This window comes from Globicephala melas, chromosome 19 (genome assembly GCF_963455315.2).
Source record: "Globicephala melas chromosome 19, mGloMel1.2, whole genome shotgun sequence".
NCBI lineage: Eukaryota > Metazoa > Chordata > Mammalia > Artiodactyla > Delphinidae > Globicephala > Globicephala melas.
Genome location: NC_083332.1, coordinates 11,631,557 through 11,655,249, shown reverse-complemented (window position 1 = coordinate 11,655,249; position 23,693 = coordinate 11,631,557). Strand labels below are relative to the sequence as shown.

Genomic DNA, 23,693 nt, shown 5'->3' with positions numbered 1-23,693 from the left:
GTGCGTGCGTGTGAGTGTGCTTGTGTGTGTGTGCGTGCGCGCGCGCGCGCGCGTGTGTGTGTGAGTGCGCGGGGAGGGGGCGGGCGCAGTGTCTCCATGGCGACGCGGCGGTGACGTCGCCGGCCGGGGGGCGTGGGCGTCCCGGCCCCGGAGTGCGATATTAACCCGGGAGGCGGCGGCGGGGAGGGGAGAGGCTCTGAGAGGCGAGGCCGGGTGAATCGGCGAGGGCGGCCCGACGGGCTCGGGACGGGACGGGGCAGCGCGGGCGCCGGGAGCTGCGGCCCGGAGTCGGGGCGCCTCGCCCCGGGCCCCCCAGCATGAAGACCCCGGCGGACACAGGTGGGGGCGGGGGCAGCACGTGTGGGGGAGACTTGTTGCCCCGGGAAACCAGGCGGAGAAACTTTGGGGGGGCTGAAGGGTTCTGGGGGAGCCCGAGTGATCCCCAGTTCCGGGGGACCCCCAAGCACTCCAGACCTGTTGCTTCTTGCGGCGCGAGCGGGGGTGTGCACCGGACCCCCAATTCCTGGCTGTGGGCGCAGTGGTATGGGTGCTGCGAGTCCCGGTTCTCTCCTTGCTTGGACCCCGAAAGCTCGGCTCTCCCTCACTCCCGGGATCACGGGGGTGGCTGGGTTCCTCCCCGCCGCTCTGTCACGTTGCACTCTGGGGGCCGGGACGTGTGCGGGGTGTGTGTGTGCGGGGGGGCTGTCCACAGGGCCCGCTATCCCAGGTTCCGCGCTGCGCGGTCCGGCCCGTGACCTTCACCGCGATGCGTGCCCCGCACCGGCTTAGAGGGGGATACAGGATGGCCTCTAGGAGGAGGGCGTGAGTGGGGAGCCCGGGACTCGGGGACCGGGCTGCACCGCCCCTCCCCCGCCCGTCTCCGCCGGCTCCTCTCTCCCCCGCCCGCGCCGAGTCGCAAAGTTCCAAAGCGCAGCCCGAACGTTCGAAAAAGGAACTTTTTGTTTCCGACCTTAGAACGCGCGGCTTTAAGGTCGCTCGGGAGAGACCTGGGAACCCTCCTCCCTCGCCTCCGGGGACCCGGGGTTGGGGAGGGTGGGGAAGGTGGGGGTGGACGCGGAGGCTCCCCCCCTCGACCCCCTCCCTCATCCAGCTCTTCTCTTTCAACCGGCCGTCTTTTCCTTCCGCCCCCCCTCTTCCCCGCCAACTTGCTCCTCCTTAAGGGGCCAAGGTTCCCCTCCCCCCCCGGTCGGCGGGCGGGGGGCAGCAGGATTAACCCCCTCCCCGGACTTTCCCCCTTCCCCTCCCCCGCCGCCCCCGGGCTCTCGCTGGCTGGACTTTGCGCCCGAGCGCGCTGGGGGAGGGGTCCCAGCCGCCCCCTGCCCGTCTACCCCGTCGGAATCCGGCCCGGGGCGGGGACGGGGGAGGGGGAAGGGGGCCAGGCGCCGCTGTTCAAACTTGTTTCCTTCCCCCGGCGGCGGCCGCGGCTAGGACTCCTGTGTGAGGGTGTGTGCCCCGACCGGCCCACCCACCCCGCCCCCCCGTCGCTCGGCGGGTGGGGGCGGCTCTTAAAGGACTCCGAGCCGGGCTCCGGCGCCTGGGGATTGGGACCGAGGAGGGGGCTGGGCGTGGGGCAGGGGTTCGGAGTGCTGTAGGGTCAGTCACGTGCGTCCCACATACTCTCTGGCTCCCAAAGGCTCCCGGGCCGCTGGGCCTTGGGGGCAGCAGGAGCCTCCCCTCGCCGGAGGAGGGGGCCGAGGCACCCAGACAACCCCGCCTCGTCTTCCCTCCCTGCTACGGGCCTTCGCCTGGTGGGACCGGCTGGGCAGCTCCCCCAACCCAGTCTTGGGGCCGCGCCGTGTGGGTTCTCTGGCTGGGGGAAGGGGCGGGGGCCTGTACTGGTCTCCCAGTCGGTCCATGGGTCCATCTGCCTCCTGGCTGGCCGCTGCGCGCCCCTCCATCCGATCCTCCATCCCGGCCCCTCTCTCCTCTGCCGCGGCTGTTTCCCACTTCCTGTTTTCTTCCCGGCTCTGGCGCCACCGAAGGCTGCCTGGACTGGGGGAGGTGGCGGGGCCCCCCAGGAGGCCGGCGTGCTCTTCCTCTACCACTACCCCTCCCTTCCGACCCCAGAGTCCTTTTAAAAAAAGTTTGGGCAGTTATGTGAATTTGAGGGGCGCCCAAGAATTCTGCAGACCCCGCTCCCAGGTTTCCACAGTCTGTCTGGGAGATTCCCTACCCCGCCTCCGTGGGACCCAGGTGTGCCTTCTGGGACCCCGCCATCCCAGCCCTTCCTGTCTGCTGCCTCTTCTCCACCCTGTCTGGCAATGTCCTCAGCTCGTCTCTCAGTGTCAGCTGCTCTGTCTCTGCCTCGCTGTCCTCCCATGCTCCAGAGGTCCTGCACCCCCAAGCTTTCTTGGTGCGGGCCGGGTGGTTCCCTGTTTTAAGCACGTGGACCCATACACAACACACACTCACACATGCTCCCCTTGCCCGTGCCTGGCTCCTGGCTCCAAAGCCTGGGGAACAGAGCCCCATTGAGACACCCTGACGTCACCCCTCATCTTCCTTCTCCCCCCAAAGCTGGGAACAGGCCCTCATGTATGCCATGTCCGATGAGGAAAGCTGGCTTTGGGGTGGGCCTGGGAATAGGGAGGGCCCTTGCCACGAGTGGGAGCCAGGGTTCTGGTCCGGGAGGGGGTTTGTTCAGGGAGGGGGTTAACTAGGGGGCCTGGGTCAGTCCCCGGAATGCAGCTTGAGGCCTTTCCAGAGCCCCCCACCTCCCTTCCCTTTGTGTTGCATGTAGTCTCTCTCACTCCTTCTCTTCTGCAAAGTTTATTTTTAGCCTCCTGCTCCCCCGCTCCCAGGACTGTCGCTGCACACACGTTGCCTGGTTACCGGGACAAGGAGGCTGGGGCGGGTGGGCTGGGAAGGGTGGCTTTAATTTTGGGGGGAGGGTGGAAATCAGTACACACCCCAGCTCTAGACTGATGTCTCAGGGGCTTCGGCCCCCACCCCGAGTCGGAGAGCCAGATTGGGGTTTAGGTGGGGGGGAGCGCGAAGCTTGGTGCCCTGAAGGGAGACAGGAGTTTGGAGGAGGTTGGAGGGTACGTGGAGCGGGCGGACTCTTGGGTTCCCAAGGACCTCTGGGCCCTGAACAAGACCCTCGGACCTGGGTTCTCTAGCAGGGTGAGCGTAAAGGGGTGAACACCTGGATTCCCAAGAGAGGGATGGGTCTGTGGATGCTGGGGTCCATGGAAGGTGTTGTCAGGGGCTGTCACTTCTGAATGGAGCAGGGGCTGCTGGTACATACAGTACCCTGGGTCTGCGACCAGCTGGAGGTCATATGGTCATATCCCTGGAGCCCCGGGGGGCTGGTTTGAGGCTGGAATTTCTGAATGAGGCAGGGACCAGGTGGGGAATGCTGGCCATCCCAGTCTACCCAAGGCCAGGGGTCAGGGAGCTGGGTCCCAGTAGAGGTTAGAGTCAGCTCTGATTTAGAGGGAGTGGCCCCTGTGGGAATAGGAACTGCTGATCCCCTGTGTCCCCATGGGGAAGGATCCCCTGTTGGATTCCAGACTTGGGTGGAGTCTTTGGGGGAGGTTCCATGTTGCCCCAGGCCTGGTTGGTACCTGCTTGAGCTGTGGTGTGAGCCAGGGCCAGGGGAGGGAGGCTGACCCTTGCAGCCTGATTGGGACTTGGGACCCCGCCCATCCTTAGCTCTCCACCTTGGCCTTCTCCCTCTAGTGGCACCAGGGCTTCTGTCTTGCCTCCCCCCTTCTCTTCCTCCCTTTCCCTCCTCCCGCCCCTCCATTACCGGCTGCCTAGTGCTGAATTATTGATGACCTCTGATTACCCCGGGGTTTGGGAAATGACAACAACCGCAGCCCCCCCAACTCTCCCCCCCAGGCTGCCCATCACCTCTAGGGACCAGCCAGCCCACCACCAACCTCTACCCAAGGTTAATGCTGGGGGCGGGTAGGTAGGTGGGCAGGGAAGAAGCTGAGGATGAGAAGGCAGAAGGGGGAGCAGGCTACAGCTAGCGGTGACTGTTCAGTCTTGAGGCCCTCCAGCCAGGTTGGGTCCGTGCGCCCGGGTCTGGGTAGGGCAGTGCAGCACAGAGGGTCCAGGGCTTGATGGGGGGGCGGGGGGGCGCTCTCTCAGACAGTCTGGGTTTCACTCTCCAGGGAAGACAGAAGCCTCTGTGTGTGCAAGCGCTGACCTCATCGTCAAGCAGCCACCCCACCCCTCCTGGTCCTTTTAAGAAAAAAAAAAAAATCCTCCTTTCGGGGCCTAGGGTGGGAGTAAGGGCTCCGGTAGGTCTTGGGAGGGAGACAGTGTACCTTCCTAGGAGGGGAACAGAGACGGTCGTGTGGTGGGGGCGGGGGGCCGGCGTGGTAGTGACTGACCCTGAACGGGAGTGCGGGTGGGCTGGGGGGGCTCGCCCCAACCCGTCTGGCCACGTGTGCCCCTTCCTGCCCCTCCCCCACTGGCAGCCTTGCCCGCCGGCCTGGCTTGGTGCCTGGCCCCCTGGCACTGGCCCCGGGACCCGCCGCCGACGGTTTCCTGTTTCTCCCGGTGTCGCTGGAGCAGGCTCCAGCTTCCCCTCCCCCCAGCTCCTGTCTAGCCCCCCTCACACACAGACAGACACACACTGTCTCCCTCTACCCAGGTCCTGGCTTGGCAGGGGGAGACGGATTTCCCCACGTTAAGGGCGGGGTAGGGGGTGGACCCTGGGATGGGCCGTAGGGCCCCAGACTTGGCGCCCTGACCCGGGGCCGCACCCCTGCCTCCTGTCCCCAGGGTTTGCCTTCCCGGATTGGGCCTACAAGCCGGAGTCGTCCCCCGGCTCGAGGCAGATCCAGCTGTGGCACTTTATCCTGGAGCTGCTGCGGAAGGAGGAGTACCAGGGTGTCATCGCCTGGCAGGGGGACTACGGGGAATTCGTCATCAAGGACCCCGATGAGGTGGCTCGGCTCTGGGGTGTCCGCAAGTGCAAGCCCCAGATGAACTATGACAAGCTGAGCCGGGCCCTGCGGTGAGGAGGGCAGAGGTCCCTGGGCAGATGTGGACAGCGCCCCACTGGTTGGGAGCCCCTGGCCCACGGGAATAGGCTTTGGGTTTGCCCTCTGGGTCCAAATCACAGCTGCGTGACCTTGGGCAAGTCCCAGCCCCTCTCTGAGACCATTTGTCACACCGAGGTGTCCTGAGGAGAGAATACAACCAGGGACGTGGCCTCTAGTCTGGCCCCAGAACTGAGGGGAGAGCTGGTCTCCACCCTCTGGACCTTGATTTCTCTCGGGTGGCCCGTGTTTCTCAGTCACCCTTTGCGAGCAGCACTCACACGTGTCAAGGTTCGGGGTCTGGACTTGGGTCCCGCGTGACTGACCGTCCGATGGTGTTTCTACATCCACAGCTATTATTACAACAAACGTATTCTGCATAAGACTAAGGGGAAACGGTTCACCTACAAGTTCAACTTCAACAAACTGGTGCTGGTTAATTACCCTTTCATCGATGTGGGGTTGGCTGGTGAGTACAAGGGCTGGTAAGCATGGCCTCAGAGGGACGGCAGGGTCTGTCTGAATGTCCAGGCGAGGCTGGGGGCCTTGACATCGTGTCTCCCCTCTCCCGCCAGGGGGTGCGGTGCCCCAGAGCGCCCCGCCAGTGCCGACAGGCGGCAGCCACTTCCGCTTCCCTCCCTCAACGCCCTCCGAGGTGCTGTCTCCCACCGAGGACCCCCGCTCACCACCGGCCTGCTCTTCGTCCTCATCCTCCCTCTTCTCGGCTGTGGTGGCCCGACGCCTGGGCCGAGGCTCTGTCAGTGACTGTAGTGATGGCACGTCAGAGCTGGAAGAGCCACTGGGAGAGGACCCCCGGGCCCGACCGCCTGGCCCCCCGGAGCTGGGTGCCTTCCGCGGGCCCCCGCTGGCCCGCCTGCCCCATGACCCTGGTGTCTTCCGTGTCTACCCCCGGCCCCGGGGTGGCCCTGAGCCCCTCAGCCCTTTCCCTGTGTCGCCTCTAGCCGGGCCTGGCTCCCTGCTGCCCCCTCAGCTCTCACCGGCTCTGCCCATGACACCCACGCACCTGGCCTACACTCCCTCACCCACGCTGAGCCCTATGTACCCCAGTGGTGGCGGGGGCCCCAGCGGCTCGGGGGGAGGCTCCCACTTCTCCTTCAGCCCTGAGGACATGAAACGGTACCTGCAGGCCCACACCCAAAGCGTCTACAACTACCACCTCAGCCCCCGCGCCTTCCTGCACTACCCCGGGCTGGTGGTGCCGCAGCCCCAGCGCGCTGACAAGTGCCCGCTGCCGCCCATGGCACCCGAGACCCCACCAGTCCCCTCCTCAGCTTCGTCCTCCTCTTCTTCCTCCTCCTCTCCATTCAAGTTTAAGCTCCAGCCGCCCCCACTGGGACGCCGGCAGCGGGCGGCTGGGGACAAGGCTCTGGTGGGCGCTGACAAGGGCAGTGGCAGTGCCCTCGGTGGTGGTGGCAGCGCAGGCGGGCTGGCCGAGGGGGCCGGGGTGCTGGGCCCCCCCGCCCCCCCGCCCCCCCCCACCCCAGATCAAGGTGGAGCCTATCTCGGAAGGCGAGTCAGAGGAGGTGGAGGTGACTGACATCAGCGACGAGGATGAGGAAGACGGGGAAGTGTTCAAGACGCCTCGTGCCCCCCCTGCACCCCCGAAGCCCGACCCCGGCGAGGCACCCGGGGCAGCCCAATGCATGCCCCTCAAGTTGCGCTTTAAACGGCGCTGGAGTGAAGACTGTCGCCTGGAGGGGGGTGGGGGCCCCGCTGGGGGCCTCGAGGATGAGGGAGAGGACAAGAAGGTGCGTGGGGAGGGGCCTGGGGAGGCAGGGGGGCCCCTCACCCCAAGGCGGGTGAGTTCTGACCTCCAGCACGCTACAGCCCAGCTCTCTCTGGAGCATCGAGATTCCTGAGGGCTGTGGGCAGGGGACCCCCGTTCCCTCCACCCCCCCCATGCCTCTTTTGCTGCCTTAACCCCCCCCATTCCCTGGAGGTGAGGGCAGCTTTCTCGTCTCTTCCCTGCCTCCTCCCTTTCCCCTCCCCCACGTTTTGTATAAAACTTTTAATTTCTTTTTTTTTTTTAACTGTGAGGGTGGGTGGGTGCCCAGGGCTGGGAGCTGTCCCCTGTCTCTGTGGGTTTCTAAGCTCCGGGCAGAGTGGTAGGGGGGAGGGGGGAGTTAAGGGGGCCACCTCCATTCTGGGGAATTTATATTTGAACTGAGGCTCTGGCCTCAAAGCCCAGGAACTTTTTTATTACAATCGCTTAGGAAGTAAAGCCTTGTCTCCCTCCCTGTTCTCTGCCTCCTGTACCTCTCTCCCTTTCCACCCCCGGCCATCCTCAGCCCCGATCCTGCCTTCCCTGCCCCTCCAGGGGCCATGAGTGCCTGGGTTTCTCATACCCCCCCACAGGGTTGCAGCAGAGGAGGGAGGAACATTTTATGATGAACCAAAAATTCTGTGGGGGGGGGTTGGGGGTGGAGGAGGGTGAGGGGTGCCGCCCATAGGCCACAAATCTCTACAAGTGCCTGCTATCCCTCTCCTACTCCCCACCCCAGCGCCAGTCCAACCCCTTCACCCCCAGCTGCTCCTAGGACTAGCCCATAGGCAGGCAGGTGGGAAGGGGGTGCCCTGAAACCAAACTGGAAGCCCCCTCTGCCTCCCAGCTGGGGCCCCTGGGCTGGGGGTCTGTGGTCAAGCCTTATTCTGTATTGGGGACGGAGGGTTGGGGGGAGGGAAGTTGGGGGCTGCTGGAGAATGTATTCAAAATAATAAAACTTTGGACCTTTGGATGCAGTGATCTGTCCTGGGTGCTGGGTGCAGCCACTGCAGGGCAACAGCCTTTGCTTGGTTCTTAAGGACAGGGACCTAGACTGGACCCCCAAATGGACCTATGGCCAGAGGGCCTAACCCCATCTGAATGGGGCAAATCCAGGCCTGGGAAATGAACTCCTGACCTGGGGCGGCACTTAACCCCTGGGCCTGATGGTGAAGGTCTCAGGCATGCTCTGGCCCTCTGTCTGCTCCCCTCTTCCATGGGGGATCTGCTCATCCTTGGGAGCCCCTTAGGCTCTTCAACACCACGCCATGGCCCTTGCTCTCCTGCCTACAATGCCTTTCCTCTCTGTGAATTCCTAGTCATGCCTCCATGGAGCTCCTTTGGCGCTATGTCTGGTGTTCTCCCACACATCACTCTCCTTAGAGGCGCTTATGAATTAATCTGGGAGTCCTTTGGCAACAGGCTTGCAGGGTCTCTTGAAATGTAGACCTTGCAAGGTACCTTAGTGATCTTCTCATCAAACCATGGAAACACTCTCTGCCAGCAAGTTAAGAAGGGACTGGCTAGGGCTTCCCTGGTGGCGCAGTGGTTGAGAGTCCGCCTGCCGATACAGGGGACACGGGTCCGTGCCCCGGTCCGGGAAGATCCCGCATGCCGCGGAGCGGCTGGGCCCGTGAGCCATGGCCGCTGAGCCTGCGCGTCTGGAGCCTGTGCTCCACAACGGGAGAGGCCACAACGGTGAGAGGCCCGCGTACCGCAAAAAAAAAAAAAAAAAAATATATATATATATATAAGAAGGGACTGGCTTCATCATAGTTGCTATTGATTGACCTACGGTGTGCCAGGTACCTAGTTGGGAGCTGCAGCGCTTTATCTCCAACATCCAGCAAGGTAGGGGCAAGCGGCTCACGTAAATCACTTGCCCAAGACCTTAAGCCCAGCTAGGACTTTAAATGAAGTCTGTCTCTGAACCCCATGTTCTTTCAACAACTGCGTTCTCCTAAAGCCAGGATCGTTGGATCTAGACCAGGATCTCAAGATCATAGGATCTGAGAGGTGAGCTTATAAGGCTAGAAGCCCAAGTTGGAGAGCTTGAATCAGAGATGAAAGAATCAAGAGGAGGAATCCAAGCTAGAGGTGCCCTTAGAGACAGCGCAACCCGTTCAGTGCAGGTGAGGTGCTGGAGGCCCAGAGAGGGGAAGGAGTTCCCCAAGGCTACACAGCTGCTAAGAGATGGAGTGAGAATTGAGGGCTCGGGGCCTGTTGTGGACTGGCTTCACCGTGAAACTTCACCCTGTGTAACTCTGAGGGGAAAGGAACTGGAAACGCCTACCCACTCTCCTTTCATCCTCATTTCATGCCAGCCCAGGGTGGGTGGTCCCAAATGATGCCCGTTGGCAGTGAAGAGACGATCCAGGGTTGGGGTACTGGCAGGAAACTGAGGCTCCCGTGGCGGCCTATGGGCAACTGCTCCCTCTCCTGGGTGATGTAAGTCATTCCCTTAGGGTGGGGGCCGCTGGGCTATTTCTGGAAGTTGGGATGAGGCCTGTCTCCTGGCAACATAGATGCAGCTGAGTTGGTGGTGGTGGTGGTGTGATGGAGAAAGAGGGATGTCATCATTGGAGGGAGGAGGGAGGACCCTGACTAGTAGTCTCAGCACCTGATTCTAGTGTCTTCAAAGCACCTCTAAACCGGGTCTATCGTGGATTTAAAAGCACTCAGCTTCAGAACTGCTCTCCAGGTTATTCCACAGCCCCAGCAGACTTCCTGCCCCCAATTCTGGCTGCGTGGGATGTCACAGGTGGCATCCGGTCTTGAAAATTCCAGCGGCTGCTCTAATCTTTAATGACCCACCTAAATTTATTCACGGTTTCTGCAAGACCATACCCCTGCTCCCTTCTACATCCTCCGGGATCTCTGATAACCAAGTATAAAGCCCTTTATAGATCTCAAGACACTTCATCAATTAATTCATCCCATGAGAGACCCTCTTCTTACCGATAATCTCAGTACTCCCACAGTCCCCCAAAGGTCCTTCCTTATGCTTCTCAACCATCCCTCAGAGATCCCCTCAGTCACCAGTAGTTTCTCAGTTTCCCACAGACCTTTTACAGACACCCCAAGTCCTCTCTGACTTCACTGGTCTCCAGGAAGACCAGTTCACCTCTTCAAAGACTCCCCTGAGCACCTCCAGACACCCATAGGCCCCTCATAACCACTTACAACCCGCTCTAGCACCCCTCAACAAACGTTCTCAGCTCGTACAGACATTCGGGTAAGATTCCCTCAGACTGACGCCCTCTGACTCCGACGGACCCCAATCCCCTCTGGCGGTTGCCCACGCGCGGCCCACTGCGCATGTCCCACGGGTTCTGGCCCTTAAGTAACCGCTGCTATTCCGCCCTGCTCTTCTGCCCTTGCAGACCTTGGTCCAGTTTAGCATTCCCCAGGTTTTGGAGCTTGACTCGGATTTTTGCTTGTGGACTCCGAGCCGCCGCCAGAGGGCAGCAGACACTGTTTGACTGAGAAGCTACTACAATTCCCAGAAGGGCCCGCTCTGGGCTGTGCGTGATGCAGCCTCATTCATTGAGAAGAGAGCGGAAGTGTGACTGCGCTTTGCCTTCTGGTTAATGCAGTTTGAAAAGGCTTTAGCGCTACCGTCTGTCCTACCCCAGTGGTCTGTGTCCGCTGGGAATTGCGGTCAGCTACAGACCGAGTGGACGAGACTTTCTTCAGGCTTCAGAAAGGAGAGGACAATTAGTGTGATCACAGGATCTGATTAAAGTGAAGTCTAGAGACTCCATTTCCCATCATTCCACAAGGCAGGAGGGGCGGAGGGTGATTTCATTCTAGTTCCAAGTACTTCCGGGACACACACACACACACACACACACACACACACACACACACACACACACACACACACACACACACACTCTCTCTCTCTCTCTCTCTCTCTCCCTCTCCCTCTCTCTCTCTCTCTCTCTCTCACACACACACACACACACACACACACACACGAACTCTCTTTCCCAGCGCGCTTTGGGGCTACTGTCCTTCCGGGTATGAATCGATAAGTGGGGCGATATAATGCGTGCACAAAACCCAAGGCTACTCCTAGCAGCCGGCTTCCTTCTTTTGGGCCTTTCAGGATCCTGTGATTTAGGAAGCGTGAGGATGCAATAAGCTTAATGGGGGTTCAAGAAAAATTATATTTTCATTTCTTTCAAACTTCGGCTCAGCCTGCTGGTGCAACCTACATTGCTAGAAAAAACTAGACAGTATCCGAAGACTGTATTGTCCTGAGAAACCACCGGAAACTTTGTTTCCTAAATCGTTTGCGGGGAGGGTTTTCCTTCCGGATTTGTGGAAACTTGGAACTTGGAGTGTTTGCACTCCATTTTCCAGCAGCCTCTGATAGACTTCGGCTGTTTCTTGGGACCTGGCGGCGGGGCAGGAGGCGTTGAAACTTTCTTCAGTCTCCCCTGGGCGACTGCTGTCTTTCACCTTTCGCTCACGCTCTCCCGAAGGTACCTATTAGACTACACTTCCCGGCAAGCCTCTGCAGTCTCGTCTCACAAAGGGTCGGGATCCGGTCTGGACTATTCCCCAGCATGCTTCAGGATCATGGTAGATCCCTCCCCTTCAGTCAGTGGGAAGGCTGCCTTGAACTCCATTTCCCAGAAGACACAAAGGCTCGCTGTAGCAACTGCTCTGAAGCCTCGGTGTTGACTACATTTTCCAGCGGGGACTGCGGCCTAGCGAAAGAGGGAGGAGGAATGCTATTCCATTTCCTAGCCTATCTCCGGAACTGCAGTATCCACTTGGGGCTTAGGGAATCACATGGGACTCCATTTCCCGGCGTGCTTTGGGAGTAGCTTCACACCTGCAATGCGGTGAGGGCGTGGCGATGACTCCATTTCCCGGCTTGCCTCACGGCCCGATTGCGGCGGGTCCGCGGCCTCCGACTCAATTTCCCAGAGGGCACCTGGCGCTGGTCGGCATACAGCCAATATACTAAGTGAGCGACTGGACTCCGTTTCCCGGATTGCATCACGTCTACACAGCTCATTGATGGAGTACTACATTTCTGAGCCACACCTAGGGACGCGCGGTTGCCGCAATGGAGTGAGTGTGCGACTCTGATCCTACTTCCGAAAGTGCTTCAGGGTCTGCTGTGGGCACAGTCGGCCAACTTATTGACCAGGACTGTGTTTCCCGAGGTGCAGAACGACCTATCAACCCCGCGGTCCACTCTGAGGTCTTTGCGGACTCCATTTCCCGGCGTGCCGCGCGGCTCTCTGTGAGGGCCGACAGCGGCGACGGCGGCGCGCAGAGCCGGCGGACTGCATCTCCCGGCGTGCCGCGCGGCGGGCGCTGGGCCGGAGCCGGAGCCGGAGCCCGAGCGGCGCGGCCTGGAAGAGGCCGGATCCCGGGGGAGGCGGCGGCAGCGGCAGCGGCGGGGGCAACCCGGGCAGCCCGAGCCCCGCGGCCTGGGCCTGCGCTCGGCGCCATGAGCGGTGGCGCGCCTTCGGGGGGCGGCCCTGGGGGCTCGGGCCGGGCGCGGACCAGCTCATTCGCGGAGCCAGGCGGCGGCGGCGGCGGCGGCGGTGGCGGCCCCGGGGGTTCGGCCTCTGGCCCAGGCGGCAGCGGCGGCGGGAAGACGTCAGTCGGAGCCATGGGCGGGGGCGTGGGGGCCTCGAGCTCCGGGGGTGGTCCCAGCGGCAGCGGCGGAGGAGGCAGCGGCGGCCCCGGCGCGGGCACCAGCTTCCCGCCGCCCGGAGTGAAGCTGGGCCGTGAGTACTAGCGTCGCCCGTGGCGGGTGGAGATCGGATCCCTGAAGTCACTTAGACGTCGATCAGGTTTTTCTTTATGCTTAGAGAGGAGCTCGAGGTCACTGTGCTTCCCCAGACTGGGATCTGAGCTCTCCCCCATCCCAAAGAAAGGGATTTGGGGGGGTTACCATCACTTGGAGTTTAGAATTAGATTTAGTAATCCTCTAAGAGACAGGGGTCACAGGTTCCTGTTCTTCCAGTACCGAAGTCTTGGGTCCGTGAGCCTTAAAAACAGGGATCCGATGTTGCCAGTCATTCGAGAACGGGATCAGGGGTTATTGTCGCTTGCAAATGGGGCTCAAGGGTTATTGTTTCCTAAGAGAAGAAGAATAATATCATCACCATCCAGAAGGAGCGATCTGAATGTGCTCCCCTTCAGAGCATGGGGATTTGGAGTGAATATCACTTAGAAACAGCGATTTGGGTTTGCTGTGTTCCCAAAGAACAGGGCCAGGGCTTTCCAAACCTGGTATATAGTCATCTTCTGTTTTAAAAGACGATGTCTACTATCATTATCTGTCCGTAATATGTAGAATTGTACCCCCAATGGTAGAAACTAATGATTGCTGCTTCTTGAGAATAGATTGGAAGTCAGCATACTTTTCAGACCAAGTCCATAGTGTTATTCAAAAAAGATGAGTCAGTGGGTCTCCTTTCACAGAAATGGAATGAGGGCAGGGGAGGGTCCCAGTTCCACCCCATAGAATAGGGATGTGAAGTTATACCTATTTCATTATTCTGAGAAATGATGTCACTGGCTCTGGAAAAATAGCTATGTAGGATCATCTCCCTCCAAAAGATGGTGTCACTGGCCCCTCAGAACGGATTTGATTCATCATTGACCCCTTTTCTTTGGGGAACCTTTCATCAGTTACCCAAAGAAGAGGGATCACTATCCCCCAAGAATGCCGCCAAATTTTGTTGCCATTTACAGAATGGAGTTGGGAATTGTAGCTTTCCTTGAAAGCACTGAGGCTGGGATAGCCCCCTGGTGATAGAGATCAGGTTCACCATTCTCACTATTAAGTGCTTGTTCATTAGGGACCAGTTACACACAGGATGGGGTCTGGGGCTCTGGACCTCACAGATGAGGTCAGGTCAGTGCTTTTTTCTAGCCCCAAAGTATTTGGGTAAGAGCTAATTGTCCCCCTAACGTGAGAATTAGGGTACTAGCACTTACTGGAGGAGTCATTCATTTCTGTCACCAGAAACCAGTGGTGAAGTTACCAGTACCACTTAGGGAGGACTTAAGAGATCACTATACCCTGAGCTGTGAGAAAGGTTAGTGCTTCCTAAAGTAGCATTACCTCAGGGTTACCGCTCTCAAGCAGAAGAGGTTAGGTCAGGCTTTGCCCCAGTGAGGAGTGGCCACAAGGCCGTTCGCTCTTAGTGGATGGATTCAACATCTGGCAGTGCTGGTGCCTCCTCAGATCAGGAGGGACCATTCATTTGCTGCTTACTAGAAGTGGAAATTAGGGGTCACCAACCCTTGAACAGCAAGAGGTTTTATGTGTCAGTATCCTCCCCTATGGGAGGAGTCAGGATTTGGGGTTCCATGAAGGGTAGAGGGGAAAGGGCACTGGGAGGCATCCAGTAGCCATCTTTGAAGATTGGGGAAGGGACAAAGAACCCCCCCAATGAGCTTCCTGTAGTGACTCCCCTCCCTCTCACAGCCCCACGGTGGGGTGGTGGCCAGAGGGGAAAGGTCAGTAGATCTTGTGTTCCCTTTGCTCCCCAGGTGACAGTGGGAAGGTGACCACAGTGGTAGCCACTCTAGGCCAAGGCCCAGAGCGCTCCCAGGAGGTGGCTTACACAGACATCAAAGTGATTGGCAGTGGCTCATTTGGGGTCGTGTACCAGGCACGGCTGGCAGACACGAGGGAATTGGTGGCCATCAAGAAGGTTCTCCAGGACAAGAGGTTCAAGGTAGCTTGGGGGGAACGGGGACAAGGAGGTTTGATTGCACATGAGTGGTGAGAGAACTCCAGCAAGAGTGCTGGACTTGGGCTTCCACGGGGGGCCTGAGCATGGGCCAGAGGAGAAGGGAGTGAGTTGTGTGGAAGATGGGAATGTGGATTCCAGGAGAGTCCAGAGCTGACTTTATTGGGCTTTTGCTGTAAGTGCTTTATAGGTGAGTTTAACTTATGGAAAGATTCTCTGAGGGTAGGTACTGTTGTTATTCCCATTCTAAGTAAGCAGAAACTGGAAACTGAGACTCAGATGAGAGAATTGCCCAAGGTCAAGACTAGAATCTGATTCCCAAGCCCTTCACCTTAACCACTAAGTTACACTCCTGTCCAGAGGAGAAAGGAAGCTGGTGGGGCTAATGAGTATGTTTGCGAAGGTCAAGCTCTGCCCTAAGGGTTTGACAGGTGCAGGGAGACGTCCTGCCTGTGCTGCACATGCCTTGGTTTGGGGCTCTGTCCTGTCTGAGGAAGGAGTACCCTTTCTTCATTCATACAGAGGTGCCCTGTGAGCTAGAGGCCCCTTGGATCCTAGGCTACTCTGGATGTAGGAGAACTGAGCCTAGGCTGAAGGGAACCAGGTCAGAGCCTAGGTCCCGGGCAGTGAGGACTCTCAGGGGAGCTCCAGGGTGCTGCTCAGAATTTGATTATAGTTGAGTCCCAGAAGTGAGAGGGATCTGAGGATAGGGAGCTCTGAGGCCCTGAGGGGAACAGAGAATAGAGAAGAATGCTGAGACTGGGTCTCCTGGGAAGAGGTTGAGGCTGGATCCCCACTGGGAAGATGAGGATTGGAAGCTTGGAGTCTGGGACTCTGGAACCAAGCCGGGGTCCAAGGGCTCAGATGCCTCTAGTGAAAGCAGTGGGGAGGAGTGGGGACCAGGGTGAACTGGATGGCCACTTGCTGTCTGTTGTTGCTTGCGCCAGGCAGGGAGGTGGGCCTCATGTGGCCACATCGTCTGAGTTTTAAAGAGAAGCTGGAAAATTTAGATGATATATGAAGTCATTTGATTGGTAAATCTCAGCAAAAAATCAAGCATCTTTAAAAAGTAGGCTGCAGAAAGCACATAGAAGTGGTCTGAGTTTAGCCCACAGCTTGTGTGTGAGGGGAGTGGGGTGGGGGTGAGGAATTAGGGGCTGCGCCATGGGGCCTTGGAGCTGGGACACAGGGAGCAGCTGCTTGGCTCTGTTGGCAGGAGTCGGGGAGTAGAGCTGTGGTGAGGGGTGCTAGGGAGGGGAGGCAGGGAGAGCTGGTGGTTTTCTGAGGCTGCCTTCCTTTGCCCCCAAGAACCGAGAGCTGCAGATTATGCGTAAGCTGGACCACTGCAATATCGTGAGGCTGAGATACTTTTTCTACTCCAGTGGGGAGAAGGTGAGACCTCAGTGTGTGGAGGAGTCCTCCACTTTGACTCCACCCGTTTGCCTGCCTGCCTTCCTCATGACTGCTGGCCTCTTCCCCCGTTATTCCCCACAAACCTTCCCTTCCCCCGTTCCTTGTTCTTTTCTCACAATGCCCCACACCTCTTCTTTGCTCTCTGCAGAAAGACGAGCTTTATCTAAATCTGGTGCTGGAATATGTGCCCGAGACGGTGTACCGGGTGGCCCGCCATTTTACCAAGGCCAAGTTGACCATCCCTATCATCTATGTCAAGGTAGGCAGGCAGGCAGGCTGCTGGGGCCCAGGCCCACAAAGCCAGGAGCTCCAGACAGACACTCCTGCCTCTGTGGGTTCCCTCATCTCCAAGTTTACGTTGGTCTCTGGAGGCCTCACGTTCCCTGCCCTTGTCCCTATACCCCCAGAGATGGAGCGCGCCAAAGGCAGGGCAGCCCCACCCAAGGCCTGACTCAATCAGGGAGGCAGCTGACCAGGCTGGGGAGGCTGCTTGGGTCCATACTGGGAGCCCGTTGGTACCAGTTAGTGTTGGTGGAGTTAGCTCAGAATCGAGGTGGGGAACTAGAATGCAGAGGGGAGACGATGAGCTCAGAGTCTTGGCCTTTGGAGCCTTGGCAGAGGGGTGATGGGAAGGAGGCAGGGTCGCGGAAAAGTTAGTGCCCACAGAGCCAGGAACGCATGAGTCTTAATTCATCACCTGTGCAGGCTTATTCCCCAGTGCTGGGTGCTGTGCCCTGTATGATACTATCCGTAAGGAGGTGTTTGAACGAATGGATGCGTGTATGGGCTAGGGATGCTGTCTGTAGAGAACAAGGCTGGAGCAGCCAGCTGCATTGGAAGGCGGAGGTTGGGTGCGAGTTTGTTGGAGGTTGCATGGGGCCCCATTTTTCCTCCCGCTGGCTTTAAGTACCCCAGGCCTAGGTGAGCCCTGGGGCTCTACCAGTGGTGGGAGCTGTGGGACTTCGCTTCCTGGGAGGCAGTGGTGTGGTTTGTTGAATGTGTCCTGTGGCTGCCTGTGTTCCGGGGCCAGCACTGAGCAGTTCTAGAGGCCCAGTTGACTGAGACCCAGGCCTTGCTCCTGCAGAGCTCTCAGTTTAACAGGGTAGACAGGTGTCATCACAGAGAACTATAAAACTACTAGCAACTGCCGTACTGGAAGTAGCACAGGGGATTCTGGAAACAGAGGCCCTGCTTGCTTTGGGAGTGAGAAGGATCAAGGAAGTCTTCTGGGAGGAGCAGGCACAGGGCAAGAAAGTGGCATCTCTGGCCGAGGGCACTGGGAACAGAGGAGGAGGGGGCCCAAGAAGCATCCCTGAGCAGATATTATGTGCCAGGCACTGGTCTAGGCCCTGGGGGATGCAGCAGTGATGGAACCACAAAGATCCCTGCTCTTTTGGCACTTACATCCTCGTCAGTAGGGAAGAGGGTGGCAGGAAAATCCAGCTGGAGAGGGGCTGGCTCGTGGGTGGTTGTGACTGGTGGGCAGAGGAGGCTGAGCCTTTCCTATAGCCGGTGGATTTGGTGAGGCTCCCCGGCCTGCTTTAAAAGAAGGCCTTCCTGATGTATCTGTCTTACTCATCAGGCTTCTGCTGAAGTGTGTGCTTGAAGCAATGGTTTCCAAAGTATGGACCAGCACCAGCACTAGGGGCTTGTTGCAAATGCCTCATCCTGAACGACTGAATCAGAAACTCTGAGAGTGGGGCCCAGCAGTCCGCAGTCCCTGTTTTAACAAGGCCGCCAAGTGATTCTGGTGCTCGCTAAAGTTTGAGAACCAAGGGGCAGCAAACTGTTTTCAAGTCAGGGAGAGTGGGTGGAAGGGCTCTTCAGGCCAAGATGGTGGAGCAGGGGTGTGCTCTGCGGGGAGAGCTGGGCTGGAGTTCTGCTGTCCCCTGCCTGCCCCAGGTGTACATGTACCAGCTCTTCCGGAGCTTGGCCTACATCCACTCCCAGGGTGTGTGTCACCGCGACATCAAGCCCCAGAACCTGCTGGTGGACCCTGACACTGCTGTCCTCAAGCTCTGCGATTTTGGCAGGTGGGCCTGACCCGGGGTATGCTGGGTGGCTGAAGGGGCGAGGAGCGATCCCGGCCCTTGGCTTGTGTTGACTCCCGCCTACGCATATCTTCCCACAGTGCAAAGCAGCTGGTCCGAGGAGAGCCCAACGTCTCCTACATCTGTTCTCGCTACTACCGGGCCCCAGAGCTGATCTTCGGAGCCACTGATTACACCTCGTCCATCGGTCAGATTTGAGGGAGGGTGGGGGTGGGAATAGCAGTCATGGCAGGTTTTGAGTTCTTTCTGTGTGTCTGCCAGGCTCGGTGATAAAAGCTTAACATCTGTTCTTTTAGCCAGTCCTCAAATTCAGGAAGGTGATGCTGTCATACATACATTTTACAGTTGAGCAGTCTGAAGCTTAGAGTGGTGAGGCCACCTGCCCGCAGTCACACTGCTGGGACTGGGCAGGGCCGGGCTTTGAAAGCTGACCTGACTCCAGAGTCCATACCAGCTCTGGAACCTCCCAGTCAGTCCTCTCTTCTCAGGCAGGGGGAGGGGCTGACGGTGACCTTGGGGGAATCGGGAGGTAAGGCTTTGCCATCATGAGGGTGTGACCTGCTCACAGGGCCTCCATGTCCTTCCCTGTTGCTGGGGATGACAGCGCCAACTTCCAGGCATTAGGAGAGGGTGTGAAAGTGTTTGGAAGAGAAGTCATCAGCAGTGTGAGGAAACTTCATGGTCCCTAGATGTGAACTTGTGCTGTGGCGGTCAAGGTTCAGACCAGGGAGGGGTGACTACCGGCCTATAGCTATTCCCAAGGGCAGGATAGAGGCCAGAAGTGAGTAAGGCAGCCCACATAATGCTTTACCTTCCTGAGGCCCAAAGAACACAGGTACCTGTTCTTGGCCTGTTCATCTGTCCTCTGAAGCTAGAGGCAGAGAAAAGGCTTATTGGGGTCACAGAGTGGAGAGAGGCAATGGAAACATCTAGGTTGGAGAGTACAGTGCAGTCAGGTAGACTTGGAGGTTCAAAGTCAGGCTCCTGTGTTCCTAAGCTGTGTGTGACCTTGAGCAAGGCACTTCCTCTCTGAGCTGAGAAAATGGGGCTCCCGGGCATCTCTCAGGATGACCATGAAGGACAGAAATGTATGCCAGGGGATGGGCATGGTAGCTCTGACCCTGCCCCATTCCTCTTCAGATGTGTGGTCAGCTGGCTGCGTACTGGCCGAGCTCCTCCTGGGCCAGCCCATCTTCCCTGGGGACAGTGGGGTAGACCAGCTGGTGGAGATCATCAAGGTGAGGGCAGGGCCAGGGTGGGCAGGGATTGGGCTAAGCACTAAGGGCCTTGGCTCAGACCCCTCCCTTTCCCTACAGGTGCTGGGAACACCAACCCGGGAACAGATTCGAGAGATGAACCCCAACTACACGGAGTTCAAGTTCCCCCAGATTAAAGCTCACCCCTGGACAAAGGTGAGGCAGGGCTAGGGGCTCAGGCAGCATGGCTGAGGTCCCCATTGGAGGCCAACCGGTCTGGGGACCTGGCTAGAGTCATGGCTCAGTAGTGGGTCAGTAAATTTCATCACATTTCAAAGTTTATGGAATGTCCCATACTCTGAAAGTCGAGGACCCACAGTAAATGCAAGAGTCCTGTTTTTCTGGTGGGGAAACATGCTCACGGCAGGGCCCATACAGTCATGGGACCTGAGCGGGTTGCTCATCTGATACAAACTGACCTCCCCTCAGAGGCCGGGCCTCAGTTGCCTCATGTGGAAAGTGGGCTTCTGGGAGGTGGGCAGGAGTATACCAGGGCCCAGGGCGTCTCACCCTTGTCACCTCTGCCCCCTCCACCCCCCCAAGGTATTCAAATCCCGAACGCCACCTGAGGCCATCGCGCTCTGCTCTAGCCTGCTGGAGTACACACCGTCCTCAAGGCTCTCCCCGCTGGAAGCCTGTGCCCACAGCTTCTTTGATGAACTGCGATGTCCTGGAACCCAGCTCCCCAACAACCGCCCGCTTCCCCCTCTCTTCAATTTCAGTCCTGGCGGTGAGGGCACAGCCTGGGATCTGGGTTGTTGGAGGGGCAGCCAAAGATTGTGAAGAGCTTGGTGTCGAAGACAGGAGTGGGGAGGTGGGCTGCAAGGCAGTCCTGGGGCTCAGGAAATACCCCCGATTCCGGGAGACCCAAACCGACTTCATCTGCACTCTGCAATCCTCCTGTGTTAGGCTCTTGCCAGTTTTTCATTTAAAGTGTTCAGTGGCTACGTGTGTCCCAGGCAACTGGCCTTGCCCAGAGCTGGGTCCCTATTTGGTGCCCCTTTCTAACCCCGACTGGGTCTCCAGGTGCCCTGTCCCCTGACTAGGCATGTCCATTCCTGTCTCTAGAACTCACCATCCAACCATCTCTCAACGCCATTCTCATCCCTCCTCACTTGAGATCCCCGGCGGGCACTGCCTCCCTTACCCCATCCTCACAAGGTAAGTTGGGGGCCATCTTCTGAGCATTAAAGCTGCATTTCTCTGCCAGGGGTGGGGATGGGTCTGTTCTCTGTTCTCACAACCACTGCGTTTCCTGCAAAATTGTAGACATTCTGACAGAAAGTGTATTTTACATGTGAATGGCCACCTTTGTGAGGCATTATAGCCTGTATTTGTGTTTAAATGCAAACTGGAAAACCAAAGACATAAGTTTAGCCTGAACAAACAAAAAGTTAAATTTGTTGCTCACAGTAAAAAACAGGGGCCATTTTATGTACAAATCCAGATTTCCTGTTTCTCTTGGGGAAGAAAATAAGACTGGGCAGCACTGGGCCTGCCTCTGCTCAGGGCAGTATTACCAGCTGGAGCTGAGTTCCAGCTGCCCCTGTTCTGTGGGGCCTGGCTTTCTGGTGAGTCACTCAATGACCAACCTGGCCCTTTGGCATTTGAGTTTGCAACCCTAGACCTAAAGTGACAGCTTTCCATTTCTAATGTAGCATCTCACACCAGCTTCCTACTCTTGGGGGGGGGTGGGCGGTGGCTAAAAGGCAAAGGCTAACTGTCTGCTCCTTCCTTCCCCCTCAGCTTTAAGTGAGGCTCAGACCGGCCCAGACTGGCAGTCGACCGATGCCACAGCTCCCCTCACTAACTCTTCCTGAGGGCGCCACCAACTACCCTTCCATCTGGGAGCCCCCAGTGGGGCTGGGAAGGGGGGCCATAGCCTGTCAAGCTCCTGCCCTGACCGGGCCCCTAGACTAGAGGGCAGAGGTAAATGAGTCCCTATCCCCACCTCCAGTCCCTCCCTCACCAGCCTCACCCCTGTGGTGGGCTTTTTAAGAGGATTTTAACTGGTTGTGGGGAGGGAAGAGAAGGAAGGACCGGGGATTTGGGGGGGGGGCGGCATGAGGACCTCCTACCCCCTCAGCTCCCTCCCCTCCCCCCAGGTCTCCACCTCCTCCAACCCCCCTCCCCTCCTGTATCCCTTGTAAATAGAACCAGACCAGCCCTTCTCCTCCTCTTCCCTTCCCTGGCCCCCGGGTGTAAATAGATTGTTATAATTTTTTTCTTAAAGAAAATGTCGATTCGCACCGTCCAAACCGGCCCTTTCCCCTCCAACAGCTGTGTCCCCCCGTCCTGTCCTCTGCCCCTAAGGCCTCCTCCCTCCTCTCCCCATCCTGGAGGGCAGGGGCAGTGGGGGAGCCCCTGATGTCTTAGTTTCCACAGTAAGGTTTGCCTGTGTACAGACCTCCGTTCAATAAATTATTGGCATGAAAACCTGCTTGCTGTCTGGACACCTGTTTTCACAGAGGTGAGGGAGGTGCCTGGGGGGCTCTCCTGGGACAGGAGTGGGCTGCATCTCAGGCAGGGGAACAGGGTGGGATGAACCCAGGCTGGCCCTGGCTCAGGTGCCCAAGCTTCCTGTGCTCCAGCCCTCCTCTGCACATGTGATGAGCTAGCTCTGGCTTATCCACTGCAGCACAAATCATCTGCTTCCACTGAGGGAGGGAAGCACTGTCATTCCCAGGTGACTGGTGAGAGAACTGGCCATCAGATAGGTCAAGGCCACAGAGTATAGGTGGCAAAGTCAAGGTTTGGACAAAGGGCTCCCTATCTTATAGCCTGAGCTACCTGCCACTTCAGGGGGACACAGGATGATGGGAGGTGGGTCACTCAGGCCAAGACAACCTTGGTATGGACTCTTAGTGGGCATGGATGGGGGCAGAGGAGCTGTCCCCAAACCCTAGCAATTCCCCAAGCCTTCATTTCCGTCTTAAACGAGGCCCCACCTGGCCCACCTCTTTAGGGATGCTGGGAAGTGACAACCCTGGGAAGGGTGTCGCAGAGAGTATGGTTTTTTCTCTTGCTTTGAAAACATGCTGGGGCCAGGTGGTGGGGCCATGGGCAGAGGAAAATGGCATCTCCTCCACATGGTGCCAATGGTAGGCGAGGGCAGGAGGCCCTAGAAGTAAAAGGGAGCCTGGACAGGAGCAACTGACGTGTCCTCCACTGGATTCCATTTGTGAAGAAAAAGGGAGAAGAGTTTTGAACATATCCCAGAGGGTGTTCGGGGACTGTTCTGTAGCATCTGGGCTCCGCTGTCTGCGTAGGCAAGCCCCAGTGGCATCTGTATACTGCCCAGAGCAAACCCTGGCCCGCCCTGCTCAACGCCATCCAGATGTCACCTTGTTTGTAGGATGAACACATAGAGCAAGTGGACTGGGTAAGAGAAGGAGGGCTGGTCTGGACAAGGGGCTAACCTCGGGCTCCTGGGGACCCCTTCCGGCTGCTCACACCCAGTGGGCCATGAGGTCACTGAGGGTGTCCTACACCCTCCTCCCACCCCCATGGCCTCTGCCCAGGTCTGGCCCCATCCTCTACTTCCTGGACCATCTCCAGTTTCTCCTGCCCGACCCTGATGCCAGGGAGCCCTAACCCCACCTATGACCCTCACCCCATCCCATCCCCCACACTGCCCCAACTTCTTAGCCTGGCTTTCAAGGCCTTCCCAGGTCTAGGCTTCCCTCCTTCCCTGCCTTGTCGCCCCTCCTCTGCCCAGCCTCCCTCCCAGACAGCTCAGCTGCAGCCACGTCCTGCTGCACCTGTCTGAGTACCCTGGTCTGCAGAGGCCTGAGACAAGCCTTCCCGATGGACCTGCCATAAATCACCTAATTTCATTTGGAGAGGGAAGGATTGTCAGCCCAGGTAACCTTTGAAAAGGTTGGGGATTCCTTCCTGTTGCCAAGACGTTTTATCTTTTGAGGCCCCTTAAACCCCAACTGCTCTGTGACAATGGCTCACTTTTCCTCCAGTTACCATGACTCCTCCTCTGAGCCCCCGCCCCCTGCAGTGGTTTCAGGTCACAGTCAGTTCACAGCTGTATCAGTTACAGATATGGGCTAAAAGGACCCCATGGATTCAAATCTTGGCCAATGCCTCTGCCCAGCTATGAGATCTTGGGTGAGTCTCTGTCCCCGTTTTCTCACTTGGGATAATACTGAGATCACCTCACAGGCCTGCTGAGATCATTATACATGTATAGTGCTAACTGCAGTGCCTGCCACGGCCGGGCAGTCAAATGTTTGCTGTTACTGTAGCTGTCAATAACTGGACGACCTCCAAGTATAGCAAGAACTCACCCTCCTTGCGGTGCTGCCTGCCTGGAATTTTTTCTTCGTCTTCCACTAGCAGATTTCTACTTTTTCTTCAAAGATTAACTCCTTTAGGAAGTCTCTGACTCCTGATCTACCATGGAGGTTTGTTCCCTGCTCTGGGAT

The 23,693-nt window shown here is 58.1% G+C and overlaps 2 protein-coding genes across 2 annotated transcripts; both read left to right on the top strand.

Annotated features, from left to right (window-relative positions):
• Positions 1–185: 185 nt before the first annotated feature.
• Positions 186–7,709, top strand: ERF (ETS2 repressor factor). The gene is given in 5 exon segments (XM_030874116.2): positions 186–339; positions 4,759–4,993; positions 5,372–5,487; positions 5,594–6,507; positions 6,509–7,709. Coding segments are annotated over 5 exon segments (1,677 nt in total). The 5' UTR covers positions 186–317; the 3' UTR covers positions 6,899–7,709.
• Positions 7,710–11,543: 3,834 nt separating this feature from the next.
• GSK3A (glycogen synthase kinase 3 alpha) lies at positions 11,544–21,697 on the top strand. Its single transcript, XM_030874114.3, has 11 exons — positions 11,544–12,557; positions 14,335–14,522; positions 15,846–15,929; positions 16,099–16,209; positions 17,853–17,983; positions 18,082–18,188; positions 19,142–19,239; positions 19,318–19,413; positions 19,801–19,987; positions 20,326–20,418; positions 21,004–21,697. The coding sequence occupies exons 1-11, from the start codon at positions 12,275–12,277 to the stop codon at positions 21,075–21,077; spliced, it is 1,452 nt and encodes a 483-aa protein (XP_030729974.1). The 5' UTR covers positions 11,544–12,274; the 3' UTR covers positions 21,078–21,697.
• Positions 21,698–23,693: the final 1,996 nt, after the last annotated feature.